We start from the raw sequence: 27,961 nt of genomic DNA, 5'->3' as shown, positions 1-27,961 counted from the left end.
GATTGAAAATAAACCGGATCATAATACTCACCTCCCCTATCCGTACGAAGAGTTTTGTTTAGCCCATTTTGATGAAGTTCTACCTCTTTCTTATAAAGTTTAAATTTATCAAGAGCTTCATCTTTTGTATTTAATAAATATACATAACAATACCTTGATGCATCATCAATAAAAGTAACAAGAAATTTTTATGACCTAATGATGGAGTAGCATGCAAATCACACAAATCACTATGAATAAGGTCTAAGACTTTAGTCTCACTTTTAACATCCTTAAAAGGTTTCCTAGTTAGTTATAGAACTACACGAGGCCATACAAACAGATTCATGAACAAAAAGAACATCAATGTTTAATTTAAACATTTCATTACAGCGATAACCAAATCCAACAAACGAACCATGTCTTGACAAGATGTACTTGTAACTTTCAAGTACTTGCTTGAAACCACAATTATTTAAAACCATACCAGACAATAAGTTCTTATGAATACCAGGTACAAATAAGACATTATCCAAATACAAACTTTTTCCGGAAGTAAAAACTAAATATACACAACCTAATCCTAGGATTGGTTCAGTTGCAACATTGCCCATCTTCACAATAGAGCCATCATCGATTGGTCTAAATTCCTTGAACCAACGAAAATCTTTGCACACATGGCTTGTTGTTCCCGAATCAAACCACCAAGCAACGTCATCATCCTGCACATAGAATACATCAGATATTAGTGATACATAATTTGAATTCGTATTCGAATTAAAATTATTCACTACAATCCGACCTTGTTGCTTTTCAGGATCATTAGACCTACTTGGACCAGCCTTGTTCTTTCCTTTGAACACCCGGCAATCCCTCTTTAAATGATCAGGTTTCCCACACTTCCAACATGACAATTTTGTCTGTTTGTTTGGACCTTTGTTCTTATTTCCTTGAAATTTTCGTTTGTTACCTTTAGCATTGTAATTTTGCTTAACTGTTCCACTTTCCTCTACCATATTAACGGAAGAGGAACCTGCTACGTTTTTATTATTGACTTTGTCAATTTCCTGAGCCCTCAGCGACTCCTCAATCATGAAATGACTACCGAGTTGAACTAGAGTCAACTCTTCCTTCTTATGTTTCAAGGTATGCTTGAAGTCTTTCCAAGAAGAAGACAGTTTATCAATTATAGATGAAACTGCAATGGATTCATCCATTTTCAAATCATGTTGAGTAAACTGACCCAAAATCCGCAGCAGTTCATTATATTGTTCCATAACAGGCCTCGAATCAATCATTTTGTAATTAAAGAAATTACTAACTAAGAATTTGTTACTTGAAGCATCTTCTGCCATATACTTGGATTCAAGAGAGTCTCATAATTCCTTAGCAAACTCAACATTTTGATAAATATCAAAGAGAGAGTCAGACATACCGTTCAGAATGTGTCCACGACAAATGTAATCGTCGTTCTCCCATTTCGAACGCTTCCTTGTTTGATCCAGAGTTTTGTCTTCCATATACACCGGCATCGGTGTACTCAACACATACACCACATTCAATGTTGTCAAGAGAAAGTGCATCTTCTTCTGCCATCTTCTGAAATCCTGCCCTTCAAAATTGTCCAACTTCGCAAACTTGCTTGTCATCTTCGAACTATCGTTCGTCATCTCGAAAGAATTGATTCAATCTTTTGTTGGTTAATTTTAAAATCGAGATAATACTGGATAAATTTGAAGTCGTGTATAACACTTTCAGATTGAATCAAATTTCGGGGTTCAACCAAAATTGTTCAATCGGATAAAATCAGAAGATTATAATTCAAGAGTTTTGTTTTGGTCTTGTATGTTTTGTCACCCCGTTATACTTTCTGAACCAGAATGATTATTTATGATTAAAGAACAGGTGATTTTTGGTGGTTGATGAAAGTTTTTTTTTTTTTTTAAAATAAAACTGCCGTTGATGGAAGTTTTAGTAACTTCCATGTAACTTCCAACCGTTGATGGAAGTTTTAGTAACTTTCATGTAACTTCCAAAATTTGTCTAAACCGAACATCTCGTTATTACATTAAAACAAGCGTACACTCTTATTTTAACATAATAAAGAGATCAATTATATTAAAATGTCCAACAGTACATGTCATGCAAAATGTAATCTAGCATACATTTTTTTGGGGTGAAATCTTAACGATATATTTTATGCCAACTAGAAATGAATATTTTGTTAGACATGGAGTGAAACGGTGAGATAAATTCTATGTCCATTCCATTATTATATAGCAGTTTTCTTTAAGTACTAGTAAACAAGTTAATCACCATTAATTGCTTTTATGATATTTTCACTTTTCTTGCTTCTAACAAATAGCAGTGTCATCATTATTAGTGGGAGAAGAGAAACTATTAATGGTTAGAGTTGCATGATTTGTAGCATTTTGGGATGGTTTACAGTAAGAATGGTCACCAGCTTCACCTTTCCACAAGTAGATATGGCTGTAGCTATGAAGCGGCTATTTTATCAAAGATTGAAGAGTATGTTTTTATTGTGCAGCCTAAGCAGTGTTTCCACTTTCCATGAACTCTAGAAAAACCTTTGTGGGGTCCACTAGCATATATGGTCCTCTTTTATTGTTTCTTTTAGACTTTACAGCTGTAAGCAAGAAAAGACCAGAAGAAAATTACATTGAGGGGTTTTAGCCCAAATATGTATTCATTTGAATTTATTAAACAATGGCAAACACAGGATGAGACTAGGTCAAAAGAGAAAGTTCAAAATCACCGAGCTAAGCCCCAAGGCATCATATTATTCTACAATTATTGGTGTGGGGGCATTACATTACTGATCTCATAAACTTTGGTCCTTAGGAGTAAGGCTGTTTCCTTTTGGAAAAACATTTTCCACTTCTTGAGTTTTTCTCCCTCTGACTCCATGAAGTCATGATGGCTAGCATCCATCTAGTACTATCTTTAATCTACCAAACTTAAAGTAGAAAAAAATATTAATAGAACCAGAGACAATCTTCCTACAAAATCAGATTTTGTCTCCCATAATAAAATCTCCTACCTTTATGCATCCTATCATAATTTACAATTAGTGGGTGTTTTGTCAAAGTCACCAATAAAACCAAAACAATTATAATTCTACTTAACTTCTTTTCTTGTTTACTACTCACTCCATTTCATGGAGACAAACAAATATGGCCCTCTTATGCCTTTAAACTCCTCCAAGAAAATCTGTTCTAAAATACTAAACCATTACATATGTGCCATTCTTATTACATCATGCTCACATACCAAGCGTTTTTACATACACTATCTTTATAGAAATTATTTGCGTTATACACGTGAAAAAAGAAGAATGAACTTTATTTTTGTTTTCACACCAGAACAAAGACAAAAATAAAAAATAAAAAATAAAAAAATAAAGCAAAGAGAACAACCAAAAGGTGAAGCATGCACTATAGTGAATCCACTAGAATGATCATCATAAATCTTTGCATTCATAAAAGAAAAAGCAGTAGGAAGAAAAACAAAAAAGAAAAAAATAATCTCCACGCAACTTAGAGAAAGGGAAGGTCTACGGAATGTTATCCACATGGAGCATGCCACCTTTCTTGTTTCTGTAAAAAGAGTGTGCACTTAATCATAGTTAGTCTAATCCAACTAACGACTAACAAAGCAAAGGGTGCATAAGTATTGAAAAGTTAATGCTGTGTATCCCACTACTTTGAATTAGTTGTAAAAGTGTTTCCCCATGTTCTTCGATATGTTCTCGGTTTGTCATTAGTGCTAAAATAGACACGACTAATAAATTGTCTCCTACTATTGACTGCAAATGCATAATTATGGTGCAATTAGACTTGATAATTGAACAGATAAAGTGTGACAACTAATAACAGCTAGGAACCAGAAAAACTAATTCGAAGTGAGGTTTATAACTTTATATACATGCAGACTTTGTTTTCAAATTATACATCACAGCAATTATCAAGATATGCTGTCTATTTACATCAGAAAGAAATTAACATATAGGAAACTTAGGAGCTTTCTGACAACTTATTTATAGCTAAGGACTACCAGATTGGTTGCTCAATTCAAAATGAAAAATTAAATATTTTAAATACATTACTATTAGACATGAAAAATAGAGAAAACGCGCTTGAATACCGCCATCTATATTTTGTTAATATTATAATTACAAGGACATATTTTGAAGTGGTTATCACGTTTGAGAATTTAATTTAATGCATTGAACTAAAATAACGTTACCGTCTAAATTATACTATTGCGTTACGGTTGTTGGATTGGCACAGATGTACAGGAGCTGACCACAGAGTATAAGTCATATAAACCAAAATAAATTATGCTAGGCATGTTCGTCCTTACATGCCTCTAAGATTGTGCAGAAGGAAGAGTATGCAATTAATATTGCAGTGACAACTCTTTTCAAGTTTCCAACTAAAAGGTTCTAATGTACCATATGATTAATTAATGCTATCTTACTCTAATTATCCACCAAATAATGACATGCAAAGCCAACTATAAGTATTAAAAAAACATGTATAATTAAGAGAAAAACAGTCGTTGTAAAAAAAATTATATCATTTAATTATAATTTATCATATAGAATAAATACTTTAAATATCATATTAATAATAAATTATAATTAAATAATAATATAAAAATATTTTATATTCTCAATAATCATTAAACTCTATAATTAATTACTAGAGGGACATATGAGACTTAGGAGGGCCCCACATACAGACCACGCTATTCTCGAAGTGCTTGTAGCTATAGGGCTAAGCTAATGAATAATGAATAGTTTGGTGTTGTTTTCAGTGGGTCTGGGGTTAGGTTATAGAGTATTAGGATGAGTTCAATATTATAAGATCAAGTTTTTGGCCCTTGTTACGAGGTCAAAAGACTGAATCCCCCAATCAAGAAACCCGCCCCCCTCCCCTATGACCAAAACCCCACTGGCCGACAAACTACTACTCCCTTCACATGCAAACAAATCCCTCTTCTTATTTTGTTCTGTCTCAGTGGTTTTTTTCCTTATAAAACACCACATCATAAGAAAACATATGGTAAAAAAGCTTAGGGTGGACCATTTTCAGTCTCATCTCTATGTCACGGTACCCCTCCAACAAAAAAATTCAAGCACACAAGGAAGTGAATAAGAGCATATACAAATGAACAAAATTGTTCCCAATTTATTATAGAAAATATGATATAAAATATGTCCAAATTTGGTATGGTCTATATGAGACCCATTGAACAATTAAAAAAGAGTGCCTGAAACATATTATAGAGTGCTGATGATTGTCTTCAATTCTTCATTGCCAACTCTGTCCTCCTCTTCCCTCAGAGATAGACCACTCATTCCTGAACCACCACCACCTTGCCTCTTCAAGAAATGTTAAATGAATGAGGGACATTGTTGGAAATGAAGAGATACATATAGAGGGGAAGGCTCTGAAGTTCAGCAACATGCATGGAAGACTAATTACCACAGTAAATAAAATATAAGACTTCTTTTTTGGTTTGTGAAAGGGGTATTTAATTAAGGAGAGGTGCCAACAATTCCGACAATGACCCGGTTAAGTGGTGACAATTTCATTTGTTGTCCTTGGGTTCTGCTCTTCTTGAAGAGAGGCTCTGGTGGTGAATATAATGATGACCCCACTGCCCACGAATCGTTGGAACCATCAGAGCAAAATGCAGCATCAATAACGCCACTTGGGCTGCTTGGGATTTGCTCATACTTGCGCTTGCTAGTGTTGTTGTTATGACCATAATTATTGACATTTGAGAGTTGGAGAATGGCATTATAACACTCATCTACTTTCTCCTGTTAAAATGCACACCAGTAAACTAGGATCAAATAATGTGCTTATCATGTGCATTAATGACATTCTCAGCATTTTATTTTACGGTCTTGCTAACCCCTTATGGGATATTAGTCAAAGAATTAAAAGAAAAGAAAAATTTAATCTGAAAATTAATTATAAGAGAATGTAAAAAAAGTCATAAACAACTCAAATTTAAGTATTTCAATAAAAATATTTTTTTTTTTAATTTCTTATGTCCTGAGGATACTAATTAGTATTTGTCTTTATTTTAATCTTAATCTAATTAACATGGTGCTCATGGTCATGTAACTCATGTTCTTCACAATCATGTACATGGGCTAATGATAAATAAACAAATAGTACTTTGACATCCTGATGTAGACACTAACCTTGCTAATTTTGAGAACACTCAGAAGCTGATTTTTGTATTCCATCCCACCATTGTGTTTAATCTGGTCTATAACATGCAGCATTGTTGCAGTGGCCAACACAGAAGGAAGACAACCAACAAATCTTGAATCTAGACACAACAAAACATACATACCAAATGATAAGAAAAACAACACAACATCCTCATTCATTCATTTGTACTGATGCAAAAAAGAGTTAAAAGTCTTCAGTGAACTCAATAATGGTATCTGAAATAGTGAGTACTATAGTCATTATTATTCTTAAAGATGCTTACCTAAAAGCACAGACAAAAGAAGATGCTCACAGCGCCTGAGAAACTCCCAGTGAAGATGTGTTTTCAATCCAAGCCTTCTTATAATGTGATCTAGAAAGGAGAGAGGGGTCACGGGGTGCATCTTCCATTTGAGGGTGGACAGCACCAGGAGCTCCATTCTCTGAATAGTCTTTGCCTCAAACACATACTTTGTGTCTTGCACCTGAAAACACAAACATCATCATAATAAGATATCTATCTATCTAAGATGAATGAACAAAAGCACACACTTGAATTAACAAAGTTTTTGTAATGATGAACCTACTTGAAGGTCCAAGAGAAGAGGCACTTGAGTTTCTTCAACTTTTGCAGCCAAAGAGATGCAAGTGACAGCCACAAGCTGGATCATCCATGGCTTCTCCCTTTGAAAATGGAAGCTTAGAAGGAACCTATCCAGGTAAGTAACGGCCAGTGTTGCAGTGAGAGCAGAGAATCCATAGTGAGCATTGACTTTCAGTATCCATTCCACTGCCTCACGACGAGGCTGAGAGAGACAAGAGTCCAAAAGCACATTATTGTTATTATTATTGTTATCATTGCTATTATCATCACTGTTCAGATTGTTATAGTCATAGGCTTCTTCATGTTGAACCTTCTCTTTGGAAAAGAGAGAGTTTAGTTCCTCATCTTCCCAGAACAAGTCTTGCTCCAACATGAGCAGAGGGAAAAGAGAAGTTCCAGTGTTTGTTGTTACTTCACTTTCTTCATTATCTTCTTCCTCCTCCTCTTCATCCTCCCACTTTCCTTCATCGCAGTAAAGGGCATCAAGGACAGATGAGACATTTTCATTATGCTCTAGTTGTTCATTGTGGTGCTGAATTGCCATCTTCTTCAGTGAAGAAGAGGATGTGTAGTACTTTGTTCATTATAAAAAGAAAACACTGAGTCTCACACCCATCACTCCCTTTCTTTTTTTGTTCTCTCTCTCTCTGTGTCTCAGAGTGTGAAGAGAAGTGAGAGTAGATAGATGAAAGCAGAGAAAGAAGAAAAGTGGTAGGCTATGGAGAAAGGTGAAAGGGAGAGATTGATTCTTCAACTGAGTGGGTTTCACGCTTGGTTTTTAGATATATATTTATAAAATGGTGATGGTAAGTAGTAATAATATACTCTATTCTATTGCTTATATGGAATTCTATGCGCTTTCGGTGTTCTTGTTTAGTTGGCGGGCAGAATTGCATAAATCTAACGGCACACACACCAAGCTGGACCCATGACAACAACCTCTTATGTAGGGAATTTAATTTTGGCACATTTTATTCATTATGCTGCAAAAGTTTTGCTCCCTCATTCATTTTCGTGATGCAACACTAATCAAGATTATTAATGAAATATCATGTACGAGATTGAGTCATAGCATTCTCCTTTTAAGAAAAGACACAATGTGAGAAATGGATTCTCTTCATTTTCTTTTACAAGTTTGTAAGGTAATAAATAAAATGGAGATAATACACACTTTATAAAAGGTAATATTTATTATCTCAAAAACTTGATGATAGAAGAAATGAAGAAAAAAATATGTGAGTCTTCATCTAGCAAGAGATGAGTTGTGATTAGTCCTTAAAAGGACTTTTCATTAAGGATAATGAGATTTACTCCTTGAATGATAATTTTTTTTTACTAAAAGATATGAGATGATTCACAAAGAGAATCAATCTACATGCCGAAAATTACTATAAAATAATAGAACAACAGAAAGCCACCAATTCTTTGTATCCAAATAATTGTTTGCACATGCCTTGAAGAATTGTATTTTTCTTTTGTTGTCCCTTCTTTTTTTTAGGATCATCATCTTCAAAGGTTTCATCTCTAATATCGCTTCACTGTTGCGGAGCCATCACTCTCAATTTGCCCCAACAATCTTTAAGTTATAGTATCAATCGATAAATATTGTTCATCAAGACAGAAGCTTTAGCTTAGAAAATATACCATTTCCGCAAAAAGATTGAATCGTATTGTTAAATACATGACGAAGCTAGTCTTACTCCCATCTAAAAGTTGAAAATTACACTGTGGACCTATGTAAATTGAGTGTTGGCTCAATTCAAGTGCTTTCGTCAAATATGATGAAGGACAAGTTTGTTTAAGTTTATTTATTTTAAAAATATATATTTTTAGCAAAATAAGTTTTTTTGATATATTATTTAAACTATTTTTACTTAAAAAATATTTTTTAAGAAACAAATCCTTTTTATATAGAATTCTTTTCTCCATTCGTCCCCCCTCCCCCGTTTATTGGGCTGGGCTCACTTACGGATATCAATAGAAGCAACATAACATGGGCCTAGTTGACCAGCTCATTATTATCATCTCATCCAACTTTTTATTCTCATCAAAAGGAAGAAGAAAAATTATACTTCTAAAACGGAAAGGTTAACCTTTTCATGATTTAGCAGCTTCTGTTCCTATAATTTATTATATATTTTCCTAAAAAATGGTGATAAATTTAAGAGAATGTGCCAGACCACATGGAATTTGGCTCTAATATTGAATTTTCTGATTACTGGAGATGTTATCAGCAGATCGAATATTGATAATTTAAAAATACAAAATAAAGCATTTACAAGAAAACAGAGAATACAAAAACAACAGCTTATATCAAAATTTTAAATAATCCAGTACACTGTAACAACTGTTTGGCGCTTGTCCTCAGAAACAATCTCGATTTGTGTTCGTGTGTGGACTGTGTTATGGAAGGAAAAGAAAAGGGGAGACGGAGACAACCACGACTATGTTTTTGTTTAAAATTTGAGATTAAATTCTATCCCTGGAGACATTCTTTTTAATACATTTTTTTAATATACTGATTAAAATTTATTAGAAATTCAAGAAAATTATAAGTCTCATTTCTTATTTAAAATTTACATCTATGAATTGAAAGGTTGGATCCCCCATGTAATCAATTATTAGAATCTATGTCTTTAAATGTTTCATTTGGAAAAAATGGAAACCCATATGAACTATTCTTATAATTTAATAATTTTTCATCAATAATAAACATATTAAAAAATATTTTAAAAGAATGTGTTAGTCACTTTTCTTAAAATAATTATAAAAATCAACAAATTTATTATATTTATGATTAGATGACTTTATAAAAACTGTATATATACTGTGTATTTAAGTTAGTTCTTTAAATTAACTATAGTCATATAAAAATTATGAAAGACACCAAATTAATAGATAGTTATGCTACGTTTGCAGTACCATTTTGTGTCACCCTATGATTTGTCCACAATCGGGTGAAACATCCTTTGAATGTCAACAGACAAACTTATAGTTTGCCTTTTGCCTATCTTTTATTACGTTGATGTTCACATTTTGCAGTAATATAAGTAAAAAGGTAAAATTGTGAACAACTAATTCTATCCACCTTTTTATTTTATTTTATTTCACAGTTTGCTTGTTTATTTATTTATTGTTCTCATTTTGTTTTTCTTATTTTATTGTCGTTTTCATTTTCCTTTTATCTTAGGCTACTTTTGTCAACCCTAAACGGGCTATATTTCATAAAAAGTGTGTTTTTTCATTGGTTTGGGATAACAAAAAATGCATGGTTTTTGGGGTTGTGACCCAACCTCTAACAGGAAAAATAAAAAAACCAACAGAATAGAAGTGAGACTCTGAGATTCATGGAAAAGGTGGACGACGCACAAAAGAGAAAGGTAACTTTGAGGACTCATTTTGCTCCCATCATTCTATCAGAGATGCTCATACCCTAACTTTTCCATATTCTGTTATCATTATATTGGACTTTGTGACTCCCCACCTTCACCATTAATCTCTCAACTTAAGTCAAGTTTATTTCTTTTATTAATCTGATTAAATAACTTATATCCCTCTTCATCATAAAGAAGACAACAAGCATGGAATGAGATAAGAGGAGAATAGCAAGAGGAAGAAGAAAACTAACGGAAGAAAAAAAATAGAAGATGAAGGAGGAAAAGGTAGAGTTTCATAATTATGATTTTATCACATTTTTAATTATTATTTTTTTAAACAACAATTATTGATACACTTTAGTTATCTTTTAAAGTGTACTTCATATACTTAAATAAGATAAATTTATAAAAGAAAATTATCTAGAAAATCCAATACTAAACGTTATTGTGCTGGAGAGATAAACTTGATGGATTTCTTACACTAGTTATCCTTTGTGTTCTTCGTTCTTAAGTTGATTCCTGATTGTTTGATCATGGGAAACAAATCAAGTCACTGATTGTTTTGCTAAATACAACACTTGAAGCAATTATCAGTACAAGATTTGTGAGGTTCGTCTTGTTTTTATTTCTATTCCTTTGTTGGTTGATTTAACCCATGCTTTATATCCTCGTAGTTTTATAGCTCTGTTAATATACTAAAAAAAATTGCAAAACCGTTACTTCCAACAATTTTAAATATAAGTTCATGCACATTATTATGCTAGTTTAAAATATAAACAAACCTTAATAAATTTCATCATATTTAATGAAATAATTCTTAAAATATTCTTCATTTAATTGATATTATATTTCTAATTATTTTTCTTATTTTTCATATCAAGTTTCAATAAAGATCAATTTATAAAAAATATTTTTAAATAAAATTAATGATATTAACTAATTTTCTTAATTAATATAAATTATTCTATATATATTCAAGAAAATTGATCAAACTATAAAATCTTAATCATAAAATTTTTGTAAAATGATCTGATAAATCATAAAATTTCCTACATAATTAGAGATGGAACTAAAAAAAATAATTAGGATGGAAAAATAATTTCACGTGATAAAAAAATAATAATGATTTAAAATTCAGTTTAATGCACATAAAATATGATTTATTCCATAAAATTAAATATAATTACTTTTGACGGAAAAAAAACAAAGCATATTTTTGCAATAATTCAACTTATTAACATATTTTTTATAAATTTAGTCAGTAACATATTTTTTAATATATTTTTTTAAAACATATTCTTTTTTATTAATTATTAAAAATCATAAAATTTTGTAAATTTTACATTTTTTTACGATTTTATAATTTTTAATAAATTTTAACTAATAACATAGAATTTATTAAAAAAAAGTGTTATCCTTCAATTTATAATTTTAAAACAATACTAGTTCATTTGTACCACTACATTATTATTGAAAGTCTAAATTGTCTAAATTATTATTCTAAAATTATCATCAATTAATTTAATTCCAATTTAACGGTGGAGGAATTGTAAAAAATCTAAAATGGAACGTTCACAGAAAATATCAAAAAATCGAACGGAAAGGTCCACACACCAAGCGTGTTTTTTGGGGTACTTATGTAATCCTGACCTAATCTCCCTTGCACCTTGCTTCTGCCAATGGCCATCTTCAGGTCGTGTTTGAGCTCTTGAAAGTGGACCATAATTTGTTAGGAGGGAAGGCTTGCTCTTCATTGTGCCGCAGTCGAAGGAAGAATTCATGTTATCTCACTGTTGAAACCAAAACGTCTAGAGGGGACACTCCGCTTCATATTGCTGTCACAAACAACCAGTTCTTGCATTGAAATTTTTGGTGGAACATGTTAAGCAATTCAAGAAGGAGGGAGTGTTCGACGAGAATGACAACCAAGGTGTTCCCACCTCAAACCCGTGGCCTCGACTCTCGCCAATGTTCTGTCTCAAATCTCTAGACATCATTAGAATCTCCGTATTTAAGGGTGGACTGTCACGATTTTATCACTTAAAAAGTACCTCAAGTGAATTGAGAAGAGAGGATGTTTATAAATTATTTGTAACCTCAACTTCTAAATGATCTAAAACTTACTACCGGAACAAAAGTAGCTGCGTCAAGGAAGCAGTTTGAGGCATGCATTTCTGACTGTTTTAATTTGTTCTTTTATGACCTTTTTAATTTGAGCAATGATATTTGGACACAATCTTTTAACCTTCTCATCAATATTTCTCTTTTTTATAATCTTTATATCAACTATATTTCTATTTTTCTCCTTTTTATCTCCCTTTTATCATATATTTCTATTTTTTTAATCTCTATATCACATATTTTTCAGCCATTAATTATTCATTTCTCAACAATTTAGTCGCATTTATGAACGTTTTACATTAGAATACTTGAAATTATGAAGTGATACAAAGTAAAATAGCAATGATACACGTACCACTGCACAATACCATACATCCTTGAGACAAATGACAAAACATTTATTATTATTATTATTATTTTTCCTTGTATTAAATATATTAAATAATAAAATAATTTACTTTATGTCATATCACAGGGTGTTGGAGGGTTCGTTTTTCTGTTTGGGAGTGTCTATCAATCTTGTTCCTATTACGAATATCATCAAATATGAAATAGAATATTCAGGAGCTGTTTTGCAAAAGAATCATGCATGGTTCGTGACTGTAACCAAAAAAGCTGCATGGTACATGACTTGTGTCGGTTAAAGGAATGCTAGCATGCATCACTCTTTTCAACATAACTGGAAATTATTAACTCAGGCAGTGACATGCATTTAGCTTCTCAGTTGACAAGGTTCAATTTATAATGATTTTGCAAGTCTCAATAGTTATAACTAATCTAGAATGTATTAGATCGAAGACGTATTGCTAATATATATTATTTTGTTCAATTAAATTTGGACTTCAGGTAGTACATTTGTTGTTGGTTGACAATGATGTGGCCAAAGAAGTGGTGGAGGTAAATTCGTTGAACGAGAGAGGAATGAGTCCTCTTGATGAAAGCGAAGCAGGTGATTTAGAATTTCACACAATCCTGCAGAAAGAAGGAGCCAAGGACAATATACTGAAGTTGATCATGCATCCAACATAGGGGAATCAGCAGCACCTTTGGACTTGGAGATTATTCATCAAGTAATTCCTCCAACAAAAACAACTATAGTCCTGAAAGTATAAGTTGAATTGTTTTCCAAAAGTTAAAGAAATTGGTGAGTTATTTGGATACAAACCCGGCCAACAGGGATACTGTGAATGATGCACGTGATATCCAGTTAATCGTAGGCTTAGTCCCCCTGGTGAATTCTGACATTAATGGACACACTACTGCTGGACAATCTATAATGGCTACCAAATCAGAATTAGCATTTTGGATATTTGTAGTGGGCAATAGCATAGGATTTTATACCTCTCTTAACATGGTAATTATGCTAACAGTTGGGTTCCCTTGACGGTACGCGTTTATATTATATTATTGGTATGTTCCATGTCATTCAACTACGTACTCCTTATCCATGAATAGCATTGCACCAAGAGGTGGCGTCCTTTCCCCTACCGCAGCAGGCCTAGCCATCACGTTTGGCTCATTCGCACTATTTATTCCTAGTGTGGTGAGGATACTACATTGTTGCCATGGGAAATGTTAGCTATGCTCTCTTTTACATGTACTAGTGTGTGAACCCTGCAATGTACGAGTAGCAATAATCGAGTATTACATTACAAAATTATTTTTGTACATTATGCTTGTTATTTTCAGCTGCTATCAATCAGCTTATTAAATGTATGACTTGTGAATGGGCTAAAGACAAACATATCATAAGGATCAGTTTGTGTTGTTCCTTCACATACGAATACACCACTTTCCACTTGTTGCGCATGCAAGGTTCTTTCTATTTTTTTTTATTGGAGTTAGTTGTTTGAGTAAAAGATTCAAAGATAAAATTACTCAGCACCCTCTAGTAGCTAGCTTACAATTATAAACTGTAAAGAAGGCCGAAGATAATAGCTCACAGTTTCGGTACAATGCCCGCTTACTTCAGACTTCTATTCACTTTGATCCAGTTTGTTAAATTTATTAATTTTCTGTTACTATTAATTATATTGGTTCATACGGTGCAACAATTAGTGACTCACTTATTCGACTAGTAATCCAATGTTTCAATTAAGTTAATGACCGATCCGATTTTTAAAACTATGGTTCCAAGAGAGTGGAATATGAGATATACGTTTATGCCAACTTTAAATTAAAATGGACTATGTATGCAGACTGTGGTACTTTGGGGGTAGGGTAGACCAATACATTTTCATATTCTTATTTTTAACTTGTGCATTAAGCCAATGAAATAGCCAAATTTATAATTACAACAAACAAACAAATGGATGACCAAAATATTGTTGTGTAGGAACTTGCAAGCAATTTTATGTACAAATTTGAAGTATTAAGATAACAAAGTAACCCTTCTTGTTGTAGTTCAATCACTTTCGTAGTCTTCATCATCTCCAAAGGTAAAAACAGAAGCATCAGCAGCCATGGCCTTAAACTCACTTTCTGCACTGGGCACCTCGAGACTGGACACTGTTTTTCCATCAACATTACTTCCTGGCTCACTAGCATGACGAATTGGCGTAGAGCTCTTGTTTCCCAAGGAAACTTGCTCTGTTGCATGTGATAAATTTGCAATTTCATTTGAAACTCTGTTTGATTCGGAGATTCTGGTGTCATTTGTAACTGTTTCAACTGCTTCAGAAGGTGCTTTTGTTTGCTTGCTTCTTGAAGAAGCAGATTGCTCTGCCTCGCCATCTGAAAACACGTCATCTTTATCATGACTATCTGATTCTTTGTCTGCATTCTGTGCAGGGGTGGTGCTCCTTTCCACTGGGGCGGAACTGGCAGGATTGTTACTTGAACTCTCATCTGATTTCTTTGTAGTAGTTTCAGTTTTAGAAGTTACATCATTGCCATTATAATCCACCAGCACAACCTCAACCATAAATCCCGGAGAAGGCAATTTTCTCTGCCAGAAATCCATATCAATAAAAATATACAGTTGATAACAAGATCCAATTGTGAAGGACAAACATGGAGACAATGAACTCAACAGAAGCCAGACCATTTTCTACTATTACCAATAACCACAAAAACTTACCTTGTCAAAGCCATCCAGATCACTGGTGTTCAATACTTTCCTATTTTCTGTCATAGTTGTGTTCAACCAACTAAGTGAAAAGAGCAAGATATTTCAGTCCAACATAAGACCGGAAAAGAAGGGAATTGATCAATGATGAAGAAAATTAATTAATACCAGTAAAAATCTCCTTGGCGATCATGAAAATGGATTTTGAAGTCCCCAGCCAACTCGGTAAGGCCAGGCTCTCCCGGCAAAGCAAAGACCATCACTCCCTTTTTTGGCGCACTAAACCAAAAATCTTCTGGCTGCAAATTGTGAAAGCTCAAGTCACAGAGAAATCCTTCATACTTGAAAAAAAAAACAAAAGACATAACTTTGGAACAATTCAATCAAATATTCGATACGCTGATGCTGCCATATTATTAATGAAACGCACCAAAAGCTCCCTGGTTCTCAGATGCTTTTTGGTTGAGAACAACACACCTACACATTAGAAATGGGTTAGAATAGGGCAGTTCTGTCAGAGATTAAAATCTTACATTCCACCCTTTCAAAGGGGTCAGCTGTCAGTAAATTCTTGACACAAACAAAGCAGATCATATACAAAATATATATATCCAACTATCACTACTAATAACTAGTAAAGCATACAATTCTTTCATATTGTAGCAAGAAAGAACAAGCAAAAAAGAGGTAGACGTTCTCCCTGATTTTCTCTCACTAGTGACTCTTCCCTAGAAACACCCAAGTTAAAACATAGCTAATGGCTTTGGAAGAAAATCCTAACAAGGATATGCCTTCTCAGTTCATACTAAAAGATCTGGATGCATATCATATAGCTAAACATTATATAAAACACACCACAATAGAAATAAGGACAAACTTAATTGACTAGGAAAAAAGAGAATACAATAAACAATGAAAATATCAGCAACCTAATCAAGAAAAGGAATAACAATAACAAGACATTATAAATCTACTAACAGAATGGTCATAGACTATAAGCAGTAGGAGAAATTTTAGTACAAGAATGGCAAGCATACCACTGTGATCTGAGACGGTTATAGAGGGCCTAATCCAGTAAGGGCATCTGAGAAGCCGGAATCCCCTAAGCATGCACCTGTAAAAAATATGATGTCAGTAAGCACATTAAGACAGACAAATACTACAGTCACATCTTGGACAGTAAATACCTGCGGGCCGGTGGGTTTTCACCATTAAAGTAAGTCAAGACTCGTTCAAAATATTTGACATACCTCTACAGAAAACAGTAAAACATAAGAAATAACTCCAGAACTAAAACCTCTTTTCCAGCAAAAAAAGAAAGTAAAACTATAGTAATAACTCCAGAATCTCCAATTCTCCACCTAATTAACACATTGCAAAGCAGAACTTACAATCTGACTAGGCAGAACAAGTCCCTTTCCATCAACACATCTTTTCTGATTATAGTAATCCATTGATTCCTCAGCAGTTGGGAAGAACTGCAGTACATTTTAGTCATCAAATCTAAAAAAAAATAGAGCACAACAAGACAGAAAGTGCAAATACCAAGCATGTTAGAAAATGCTTAGAAACTCTTCACCTTTAAGAATACTAGAAGACTAGAAATCATCAACCCTGTCCTTGCCATTCCAGCCTTACAGTGGACAACCACAACATTCTCAATGTCTTCTTTCAACCATGAGTAAGCACTTTGACAGAATGATATAATCAGTTGAATTGGTGGGCAATTGTGGTCATCAAATGGGAAGCTAGCCACCTAAATGAAGAAATTGCATATTTCAGATGCAAGAATGAAAGAAGCTGTTCAAACAAAGTCCATGAAAATATAATGTGGCATAAAAACCAACATGATGTGAGTAATCTAGGCTGTCTAGCATCATGAGAGTAGGAACAGATGGTATGAGTGAATTGTTAATTGAATATAGATAACCTCAATACTACTATCCCAAAGTGAAGGTTAAAACTGAAGTGATATACCCATGTTTTGAGAAATTTTTAAGACATTTATTAATTACAGATTTACAGACTAAAAGTTTATGGCGTATAAATAAAATTTACAGCCCTTAAGTAAGTCTATCACATTTGTCCCTTCAAAACTTGAATGAAAATTTAGAAATTACCTTCCCCTCAAACAATGATGCATCATACAACCGCTCAGAACAAAGATTATAAACTTTGTATTTATCCTGCATATAGAGAAAAAGAAAAAAAAAGTCAAATGCAAAACTAAACAAGAAAATGATAAGGAGAAAGGCTCATTAAGTTTCAAAGCTAGAGGCACTTTGATAAAAGAAACACTATACAAGTCAAGTTCTGTGAAATACTACTCAATTGAAACTTGTTATGGAACTACAAAATATGCAACATCAGACAGAATATATGAAGCATGTGCTCATAAGTCATAATACAGAATATTTTGATACTTGAACTAGTGTCAAGGAATTAATATTTGACAGGAAATTTTGTACAAGAGGTTTCCCACAATTAGGGCAAGAATATTACAAGATCTACAAGATATTTGACCTAATTATATTCTAATCCTAATTATGTAAAACTAATACAACAGCAACAAGAACAACAAATGCCTTATCCCACTAGGTGAAGTTGATACATAGATCATATGACGTCATTTGGCTTGGTTAAAGACCAAATCTTTGGAAATATTATTCACCATGAGATCCCTCTCCTTTTTGCTCTCCCTATTCTAAAAACCATGCAATCTACTCACCTTACAGGTGCTTCTAGTGGCTGGCCTTCTATGTACAGCTAATAAAAGGAAATAATTACAATGAAATCAATCAAACAATTACAATATTTTATAGTATAGACAATTTTAAATGAAACAAACAACATTCCATACAATACATTATTGATTTTGTATTATAATAAATAAAATACAAAAAAGGCATAAACATAAGAACTTGTAACTTCATGTGTCAGTGTGTTTATATTACCTTATGGTGAGTTTCAAAAAACTTAATCACTTCTTCCATGTGATTTCTGTAAAATCCCTACATTACATATATAGATAGTAAGAATGCAGATGTTTAAGATCAATGCAGCAACCAAAACAAACATACAGAATTCATTAACTCACCTCAACATAGCCGAAAAACCCAGAGCTCATGTCGCCAGCAGGGAATCCCATTGCAATAATGTTTTCAGTGATATATGTCATATCTAAATCAAAACCTCCTTCCTGAAAAAAAAGAAAGGTTAGGAATATAAAAGTGGACAAGAGTATGCATCAACCTGATTCTTTGAGAAGGGAACAAGCAATTCCAAATGAAACAAAGAAAATACAAAAAATCAAACTCAATGCACTCACCAGTAACAACAATAGTTACATAACAAAATTTTAACAGCTTTTTCAAGCAAAGAGACTAGAATGTTCATCATACAGAACACTAAACTATATGACATGTTTTAACAGGGAGTAAGAAAACGTCAGCAAATTCAGGGCTTATACAAATAGGCTCCCAATGATGAGCTTCACCCAATTATAGAAAAGCCAGATAACAAAAAGACATTGATTAGCCCAATTTTGCTTCTGCATTAGATAATAATTGTTACATCAAAAGGTATCTATGAATAGCCTCCCAATGATGAGCTTCACCCAATTATTAAGGGATTAAAGCAATGTTCCCAATAGAAGAAACAATAAACTTTTTAAATGAGCAAGACTTTGTGAAAATCAGCTTTACAAGAATACACACAGTATATTAGTTTGAACAAGAACAGCACCTGATATCTGCGTTTATTCTGTGAAACAACATGGCGTGCCTTAACCTGCACAGCTTTCACTGCATTCTTAGAAGAGTCGACCAGGCCTTTCGTAATAGTTCCAAACAAATTAGATTGTCCAGCTGTTTCATTGGAACTGTCATCTGCTACAGGAGACTTTGGAGACAACCTCAATCCGAAATTACTTGTGATGCGTGAAAAAGTTGATTTCCCAACATTTCCACTTGATGAGTCGTCTTGGTTGCCAGAAAATGGCTGAGAAATTTTCAAGTTTTTGGCCCAGGACGATATGCCCGTGGGAGATAGCCTAGGTGATGCCTCATGTGGAGAATTATCTTGCCTGGAGGCTACAGAAGCAGAAGCTTGTCTGTCGGTCTCTTCAGCCGGAGGAGAATTCGACGGTTCATTGATAGGATGTGAATTAGACACATCAGCAGGCACTGAATCCATTTTGATTAAAAAAGTATCAATGGAAACTTAGGTAGAAATTGGATATCTTATCATTAGGTGGCCCAGGCCCTACAGTATCTTCCCGGTTGAAGCTGCACATAGAGACACAATGTTAATAGAACACATGACAAAATATTCAAATAATATTTCTTCTTTATATTTTGCCTATTCCTTTAATTATTCTTGTATACTCAACAATAAGATCAGTCATAATTATATACATACTACCGGTATGTACATTTGTGATTGTGACTAAAATGTGTCTTATTATGTGAGAATCTCTCGTAGTCTCTTCTATCTTTGAATTTGTCTTTCATTGTAGCTGGCAGTCATATATTATCTATGACTACACAAATTTATTTCGCCTAACAAGAGGAAAATGTAGTAACTCCTTAAAAGATTAAAGCAGGCCAGCCATTACAAATTTACAATTCACAAACTGTTACATCACAAATTCACAATAGATACTACATCTCAGCTTCTATAATGTTTCAGAAGGAGGGGATTTGTAAGATTTAAATGAAAAAAAAAACAGCAACATCACATGCCATTTCTTCACAAATGCCTATCCCCTTATACCGGAAGCAGTAATGGCGAAAATCAAATCCACACACATTTTCCATAACAGTTTTCTGGCACTTAACTTGCAACAGGAATCAGCATAAAAAAAAAAAACTACCCCGGAAACCCGTGGAAACACTTACAACACTTCTCAACGATTCTGTGACGTCCCTGACTAAACATCTTGCTTAAAAGCATTTCCGGATACTGATTTCCATCAATTGAACCTCGTGATTTTCAATTTCCAACTAAAGTAAACAATTAAAAAATAAAATAAAACATAAATAAAACAATTTAGCGTAGATTGGAATTTCGGAAAAGGAGTCGTGCAATCATATGTTTATGAAACGTATAAATCATTCAATACAAAGAAAGAAAAAGTTGAAACAAGTAGTTTCAGATCTGAAAAGTGGAGCTTATATTACCAAAAGTGGAATCAGCAGGAAGTGCAGAAGCTGATTAGGGTTTCGAGGAAGAAGAAAGGGAACGGAACGGAGTCGTTGAATTTAGGAAGGCGATGCTGAATGCTGATACCGATTGACATACACGAATGAATGATGATCAGTGCGATGCCATAGATTAATGATCGCACGGTTGAGGCCAACCGAGGGGTTATCCTGTGTTTTGTTATGTATTTTTATTTCCTACGCTAAAGAATTTTGTTATTCTTATTTTTTATTTCTCCTTTCTTTTTAAAAAAAATTGAGAATGCTTTTAAATAAATTGATTAATTTTTATTCATAAAATGTATTATAAAAATTATAAAAAAAATATAAATTATTTTCACAAACTCAAATAACTTGTCTGAAACACTTCTAAATATGATAAGTGAAAGTTATTAATATACTCTTAATACACTTTTATTAACATATTTTTATTATTAGTTAAAAATGATTGAAAACTATAAACTTAAGTAAAAATTATTCAATGAGAAGTAAAATTGGTTAAAAAAAATTATTTTCAATCAAGTTCAATAAAAATTAATGATTGTGTATAAAACAGTGTACTATTAGAGAATGCATTATTGCAATTTCTTAATATTTTATATTTTCGTGTACAATAATAAAAATGAAGTTTGAATATCGGAGTTCATGCAACCTATCTCTAAACTCCTTGTCACTAACTCAATCTTAGTGAGATAAAAACAAGATTGTAGTGAGTAACATAGTATTAATGGTTGAGTCTTGCCCAAGAGTTGTCATATTAAAAAAAGTCTCTGATTTGTGATTTCTTTCCCCAGGATAAAAAAAAAGTCTCTGTGAATTGGTGTGACAAAAAATAAAGTATTTGAAGGGATTAACAATTTTAACATTTCATATTTGTTAGAGAAAATGGTTAATTTTTTAATTAACGAAAAAAGTATCACATTAATCTAAGCATGTGCTTAATTTCATGGATCCAAAATAAAATGTATCCCCTGCCAAACAGTAGCATTGAATGAGATTGATGCAGTAAGTAATATTATTTTATTTTATCATGAATAATCAATTGTATGTTGTGTGAACAAAACCTGAAATTCTTATTGCTAAACAAAATGAGAAATATGAAATGTACGTTAAAAAGTAAAATCCCAATATATAAATAACCATTTAATGAACTACCTCGTTTTTATATTTCAAAACTAACTATTGGCATTTCGTGATTTAGGATTCTAATTCTAAAACATGAAATAAATTGTGTAAGAGGAAATGATTTTTAATAAAAATTAATCATCATTTTTACCGAGATTATTTCGTCTCAATATGATGATAAAATAAAATTTCATTTTTATATAATTTAATATAACTACCGTTTACAAAATTATATGATTAATTTTATTAAAGTACTTTTTTCTCGCATAAATCTTTGCAATTAACTACAAATTAAGAAAAAAAATTATTTTCACATTTTGTATATATATTTAAACAAATATGTTTAATGCTTAGGCATTATATCTAATATAAAACAAGACAAATGCTAATTTGTGGTGTATATGTAGCTACAGGCTCTCTTTTGTCGACAGAGACAAATACTAATTCAAAGCACTAATTAAAAAAAAAACATTTGGAAGAATGTCTACTAAAAATATTCATTAATTGATAGTCAAAGACCAATCTTTTCCTTTTTATCGGTAAAGAGTACAATGATACCAAGACCAATCCTTTTATCTTTATCCGTAAAGACCAATCCTTTGAAATACCAAAATCCCATAAATGATTTTTTATCCTCTTTAATGAAATGTTATTATACACAGAATAAGTATTTTTTTATAAAAAAATTTATATTAAATTTGACCACCAAGTTTTTTTAGAATAAAAATATTTAAAAATTAACTTTATAAAATTGATTAGTTAAGTAATTTATGGTTGAAGGTTTTTATTTTAAAATTAAATTAATAATAAAATTCACTATATATTTTTTATTTTATTCAAAAACTCCTTAAAGTTGTCTCAACTTAATTAGTTATAAAATCATAATCAATTATCAACGCAAGACCAAAATATGGATATTTACCTTTTTTTTAAGGATATGAATAATAACCGAAAATTACATTAGTTGATAAAATATATAAATCTAAACTCAAAAAAATAAATTCAATTAAAATTAGTTTTACAAAATAAATTTTCTTCAAAATTAATTTTACAAACATTGCCCAAATCATACACCAGTCTGCATGTCACCAAGCCAAAATCACATCAAATTTATCTGAAGATATATAGCATTTGTAGCTTATGAATGTCTTAGCTCTCGGGCCCTCAACCATGGGCTTTGTCAAGTGTCAACAACCAGCAGGCACAAAAGTAAACGCAATGGATCACGTTCAATGCCAGGGATGGGAAAATTTAATAAGCTAGAATAGATGCGGATATATATTATAGGACTGATCAACCCACACCCCAATCCATATATGTTTAATTTCATTAGATTAGTTTCTTTAATTTATATCTCATCAAGAATTTGAAGTTTTGAAAAATGACAGAGCTTATAATAACATTTATTTATTTATCTCCACATATCCTCCTTCGTTGAGTATAACTAAGTTGCTGCACATGTTTCCATTCTATGGCTTCGTTGAGAAACATCACTTGATGATTTTCAAGGGTCTCATCATAGCATTGTCTTCATGGTCCAATACCTGCATATATAGAAATGGCATGTGCCGCGCGTTACGATGAGCCATACCAAAGCATACTAGGCTTACAATATGTGTGTGTGCGCGCACCATTAATTTTTCCAAGTGGATCTAGTGGTAAGGAATTAATTTAGATAATTTGCATGATGTGTATAGTTTAAACGTCATTTTAAACTTTGTATGTGCATGTGAGTGGACAATTAATTTTCCTAAGAAAAAAAATGTATTTCCCTTCAAAAGCTAATACCACACTACCACCACTCCTCCATTTACAATTTCATGGCTGCGTGTGATGCATGTACTATTATTTAATATTTTAACTAATTAAACTTGGCTTTAGTGGATCGATCTAACATGATGCATGTGCTAATATAAAACTGAAAGAAACATTCCTATGGCAGTATGTATTAAAAGAAATGGTAAGTATACTTAACATGGCAATGATAGACGTAGCCAGGCTCTGTGGTTGCATCAAACACATATGAAGCATTGGTGTGAATGTAAGAAAACCTCACGGCAATCTTCGTCACATGCCCAGGTATCATCTTGAACACATTCTTCCACCCTCTCTCATGAGCCGGCACCTCTTCTTTCTTGCCACGAGCGTACTTGTCCACGTGGCACTTGACCGCATCGTTGATTTTCTTCATACATTCTCTAAACTCATCATCCGGTTTCACCAGCGCCGTCTGATCCAACACCTTGAACAAACCCAAATGAATGTGAAGCGGGTGATTATCCTCCGTCAAGTTGATCACATACCACACCTCTGTGGACCCCACCTTCGGGGTTTCCGTAGCCGCTGCTTCATACGGTTTCGCATTTAGGTACAAGTGTGTCGGCTCATCAATGTCGCTCGCGTACTCGTACATAGCAACATAGCGTGTGTGCGCCACACTGGATAAATCAACAACAGGGTATTCTAACAACCGTTTAGGGACCCGTGACGTGTCAACTTCTTGATCAGGTACGATGATAAACTTGATAACCTTGCCGTTAGCCTCATTGACGGGGTCACCGGCAGGGTAAGGATATTTTGCATCGTTGGCTAGAATAGCCAAGTTACTCTTGGATTGAGAAAAGTCAACAACGATGTCTGTGATCTCAGATGGCCCCACCAGCGTCTCATTGGTCGTTACGGGCTTCTCGATGTAAGCCGAATCGGATGCCACGTGGGTGAATCTCAAGCCGTTGGTGAAGAAGAATCTAAAGAACCTGGCGTTGCTGGCGTTGATTATGCGGAATCGATACTTACGACGTCGCACCGTGAGGCGCGGCCACGCCTTGCCGTTGACAATGATGGCGTCGCCGAAGTACTCTGGCTGCCACTGAGGGTGTATTTTAGGGTTGTTCCCGGTGGAACTCATGAAGATCGAACCGTCCGTGCGGAAGCTGCGATCGAACACGATCAGCGTTCGATCGAATTCGTCACCGCTGGGTAAGCCTAGCGGGTCCTCGATCTGAGGGTGGCGAATGATGTAGGCTCCGAGTAGGCCAGCTAGAAGGTTGACTCGGGTCAACCCCATGGCATGGTCATGGTACCATAGGTTCCCTGGTTGTTGATTATTTGGGTAGTGATATGTCTTCTTTGTCCATGTGGGTCCCCTTTCGTTGTATTTCGATGTGAACCATGCGTTGGCGTTTCCGTCGCTCTCTGGCGCGTGGATCCCACCGTGGAGGTGGACCACTGTGGGAATGCCACGTGTGGAGTTGGTCATCGCGGTGGGGATCGTAGGGTCCCAGGGAAGTATGTGCTTTGGAGGGAGGTGATTTTGCCATCTCACGTGGGTGTCAACGCCATAGATGGCCTCGATCGTTGGACCAGGAACTGTTGCTGTGTGTTTGGTTGTTCCAAAAGCGTACACTGTTGCTGGAGCCAGATCCCTGTGGAATTTCTGCAAAAGGAAAATTAAAGAGATTTTTCAATTTCGTCAAACAATGACGTGAGTGCAATATTAATGTTATGAATGAGGATGCTAAACGTTCAATTCCAAGTCCCCAAGATTGTGACTCATGTAATTTGTCCATATTTCCCTAACTTTTTTGTTATTTTTATCCTACAATAAAATATATTTCAAGGTTTAGATTTTTCTGCCTTCCCTAATGTTATTTGGGGTTGCTTTCACCATTATTCCATCTATGATTTTGTTTTGAGTTTGGCAAATTCTTAACAAAAATTTAACTTGAATACTTATTTAAGTGTAATAATTAAGACTCAAGAGTGGCAATGGTGTGAACAAGAAAGCATTACCCATAGTGGATACCGAGTAATCAATGTCAGGGCCAGGTGGATGGCACTTTCAAAGATCGGGGAACCAGTTCTTTGCATAATTATCTAATGACTAATCTTCAGAGCCTCTGGTCCATTAAACTCAATGAATTAACGTCAATTAGAAAAATCTAGAAAGCTTTTGACTTTTGGACACGAATGGCACACTTAGAATGATATTTTTACAATTTTTTTTATGTTTCTTAATATAAATAAATGAATGGTTAAAAAGAGATGACACCCCAATCCTAAAGCTATTGGATAGTAGTACACCAATGACCAATGACAAGTTAGACAGAGCAAGTGAGTAACAGAAGCCAAAATCTGTTGAATATTATTGCATGTAAAGTATAATACTCATAGTGGATATTGAATTATCAATGTCATGGCCAGAGTGATTGGCACTTTAAAGGTCCGGAGAACCAATTCTTTGCGTAAATTATCTAATGACTAATCTTCAAAGCTATGGTGCATTAAAGTCAAGGAATTAACGTCAACCATAGAATATAGAAAGTTTTTAACTTTTGGACATGAATGATTTAATCATCTTTATAACTAAAAAACGTTTAGAAGAAGACGGCACCTCAATCTTACTGAACAAGGGTCAATGACATGTTAGAAAGTTCAACACAAATTTAATTCAAGGATTACTAAATATACTTAAACCACAAATATTTTTATGTAATTAACTGCCCACTTAGCTTTGACAACCAAGGAATCTTCCTGAGAGGGGGTCAAAACCAATTGACCAAACGGGATTTTGGATACCCTTTGGTTAAATATCAAATATTATTGTCCTAAAGATGGGAAATTATTGTGAGGAATTTTTTTTTTCCTGGCCCAGGAAACTTGTGAACACAACCATTTATGAAAAACCGAAAGAGCCATTAAAAAACAAGTAATGTTAGATCTACAGAACCGAGATATAATAATCGATAATTTAAATTTTCATAGTATCCTCAAAATCCTTGATCGTTAGATGAAACCAGAAAATTAATATTAAATTTTTAACAAATTTTATTCGTAATCGGATTACAGTTTGGACCATTAAAAAAAAGACTAAATTTGGGTCTACAAAATGACATTTTAAAAAACAGAGGCACATGATAATCAATTATGGCATGATATTTGATAGGCGGCAACTAATGTTCCTGTCGCTGGAACTTGGAAGCGGCTTTTGAAATACACTGGCCTAAGGAAGAACTTTTGAAATGAAGAACTATGTTGGTCTCGTCCTAGCAATCATCGAAACCAGCATAGAAAGAACTAGGCATGGCACGCTAAAGACAATTAATGATTAATTGGAAGAAAGAAAGAAAAAACGTACATACCCATTTCTTCTTGAACATGCCAATCTTCAAGGACTTAGATTTTGGGACGCCATCTGAAAGATGATAGCCAAGGATTTTGGGCATGTGAGGAAGCTCATCCACGAACTTCTCCAACTTGGATACATTAACCAAATGATCTGAAGCCGAAGAAGAGCATCCTGAAAGAGCCACAAGAGTGATGAGTAGTTTCAGGAGCAATGTTCTTGTGTCCATGACTATCTTTCTGCTCTCACGGGTGTGCGTGTTCACACTGACATGGGAAATGGACAAATATTGAACTACAAAGGGAGGGGTAGAAGGGTATTTATAGTTGATATTGGGCTAAAGTGTGTGTCTAATGGTGGAGATTCTGTGATGTGTTGTGCCACTTATGTAAGTTTTGGGGCCACGAGTGAACTCGGGGAGATAAAAATGAAGGCCACTTTGTTGTTACTGGAAAAGAATAACGAGGGGAGGGAAAAAAAATTATACAGAAAAGTTTATGCTATGTGTCATTGTAAACGCAACAAAGATTATGAGTTGTTTCTTATTCGAACTCTGACAGTGCATGTTCTGTTTCACTTTTTATTCTTTCCAGCTTAATCCCCTACCTCTTTTCACACTTTAACTGTATTTTATATCTTTATGCCTTTTCTTCCAGAGAAATAATGAAAAACACACAGTTTCACACCTTCTTTTAATGATTTTAATTTATTGAAGTATAAAATTTTGTGACTCTCGTCGATTCTCACGTTATATTTAACGTATTTTTCTCGTGATTTTATAATTTCAAATAAATTTTAATCAATAATAAAAAATTATTTTTAATCTTTTAATTAATAACTCATACTATATACAATGTTGATTTAGTAATTTATAATATGTATTTTTATATTATTTTATTTTTAATTATTTATCTTAATTATTATAATGATTTAAATGTAATTATCTCAATGAAATATATTTAATGATGACTTTAATTACATCGATAAATATTTTTAGCAAATTTAATAATACATTAAATAAAAATTCTTTTATCAAGTGTCCCAAAAATAATTATTAGAAAATTAAATTTGAATAAGTTATTTTTAAATATTTAATGTATTGAATATT

At 33.4% G+C, this 27,961-nt stretch overlaps 3 protein-coding genes across 4 annotated transcripts; all 3 read right to left on the bottom strand.

Annotated features, from left to right (window-relative positions):
* Positions 1-5,168: 5,168 nt before the first annotated feature.
* Positions 5,169-7,601, bottom strand: LOC547740 (cyclin d3). Its single transcript, NM_001250222.2, has 4 exons — positions 6,821-7,601; positions 6,517-6,718; positions 6,221-6,351; positions 5,169-5,830 (listed from the first exon to the last, which is right to left on the bottom strand). The coding sequence occupies exons 1-4, from the start codon at positions 7,379-7,381 to the stop codon at positions 5,543-5,545; spliced, it is 1,182 nt and encodes a 393-aa protein (NP_001237151.2). The 5' UTR covers positions 7,382-7,601; the 3' UTR covers positions 5,169-5,542.
* A 6,955-nt stretch (positions 7,602-14,556) lies between these two features.
* LOC100799214 (phosphatidylinositol 3,4,5-trisphosphate 3-phosphatase and protein-tyrosine-phosphatase PTEN2A) lies at positions 14,557-20,754 on the bottom strand. 2 transcript variants are annotated; one of them, XM_006605904.4, is made up of 14 exons: positions 20,583-20,754; positions 20,301-20,405; positions 19,147-19,688; positions 18,500-18,601; positions 18,357-18,413; positions 17,523-17,588; positions 16,982-17,158; positions 16,794-16,880; positions 16,590-16,654; positions 16,440-16,516; positions 15,833-15,879; positions 15,571-15,701; positions 15,415-15,484; positions 14,557-15,282 (listed from the first exon to the last, which is right to left on the bottom strand). In XM_006605904.4, the coding sequence occupies exons 3-14, from the start codon at positions 19,594-19,596 to the stop codon at positions 14,740-14,742; spliced, it is 1,872 nt and encodes a 623-aa protein (XP_006605967.1). In that variant the 5' UTR covers positions 19,597-19,688; positions 20,301-20,405; positions 20,583-20,754; the 3' UTR covers positions 14,557-14,739. The 2 variants fall into 2 exon arrangements, with proteins under 2 accessions (XP_006605967.1, XP_003555950.1); XM_003555902.5 differs by lacking the exon at positions 20,301-20,405.
* Positions 20,755-23,037: 2,283 nt separating this feature from the next.
* LOC100799744 (multicopper oxidase LPR2) lies at positions 23,038-27,403 on the bottom strand. The gene is made up of 3 exons (XM_003555903.5): positions 26,870-27,403; positions 23,704-25,164; positions 23,038-23,272 (listed from the first exon to the last, which is right to left on the bottom strand). The coding sequence occupies exons 1-3, from the start codon at positions 27,080-27,082 to the stop codon at positions 23,219-23,221; spliced, it is 1,728 nt and encodes a 575-aa protein (XP_003555951.1). The 5' UTR covers positions 27,083-27,403; the 3' UTR covers positions 23,038-23,218.
* Positions 27,404-27,961: the final 558 nt, after the last annotated feature.

This window comes from Glycine max, chromosome 20 (genome assembly GCF_000004515.6).
Source record: "Glycine max cultivar Williams 82 chromosome 20, Glycine_max_v4.0, whole genome shotgun sequence".
In the NCBI taxonomy this organism is placed as follows: domain Eukaryota; kingdom Viridiplantae; phylum Streptophyta; class Magnoliopsida; order Fabales; family Fabaceae; genus Glycine; species Glycine max.
Note: the sequence above shows the minus strand (reverse complement) of the source record. Positions and strands in the feature narration are given on the sequence as shown.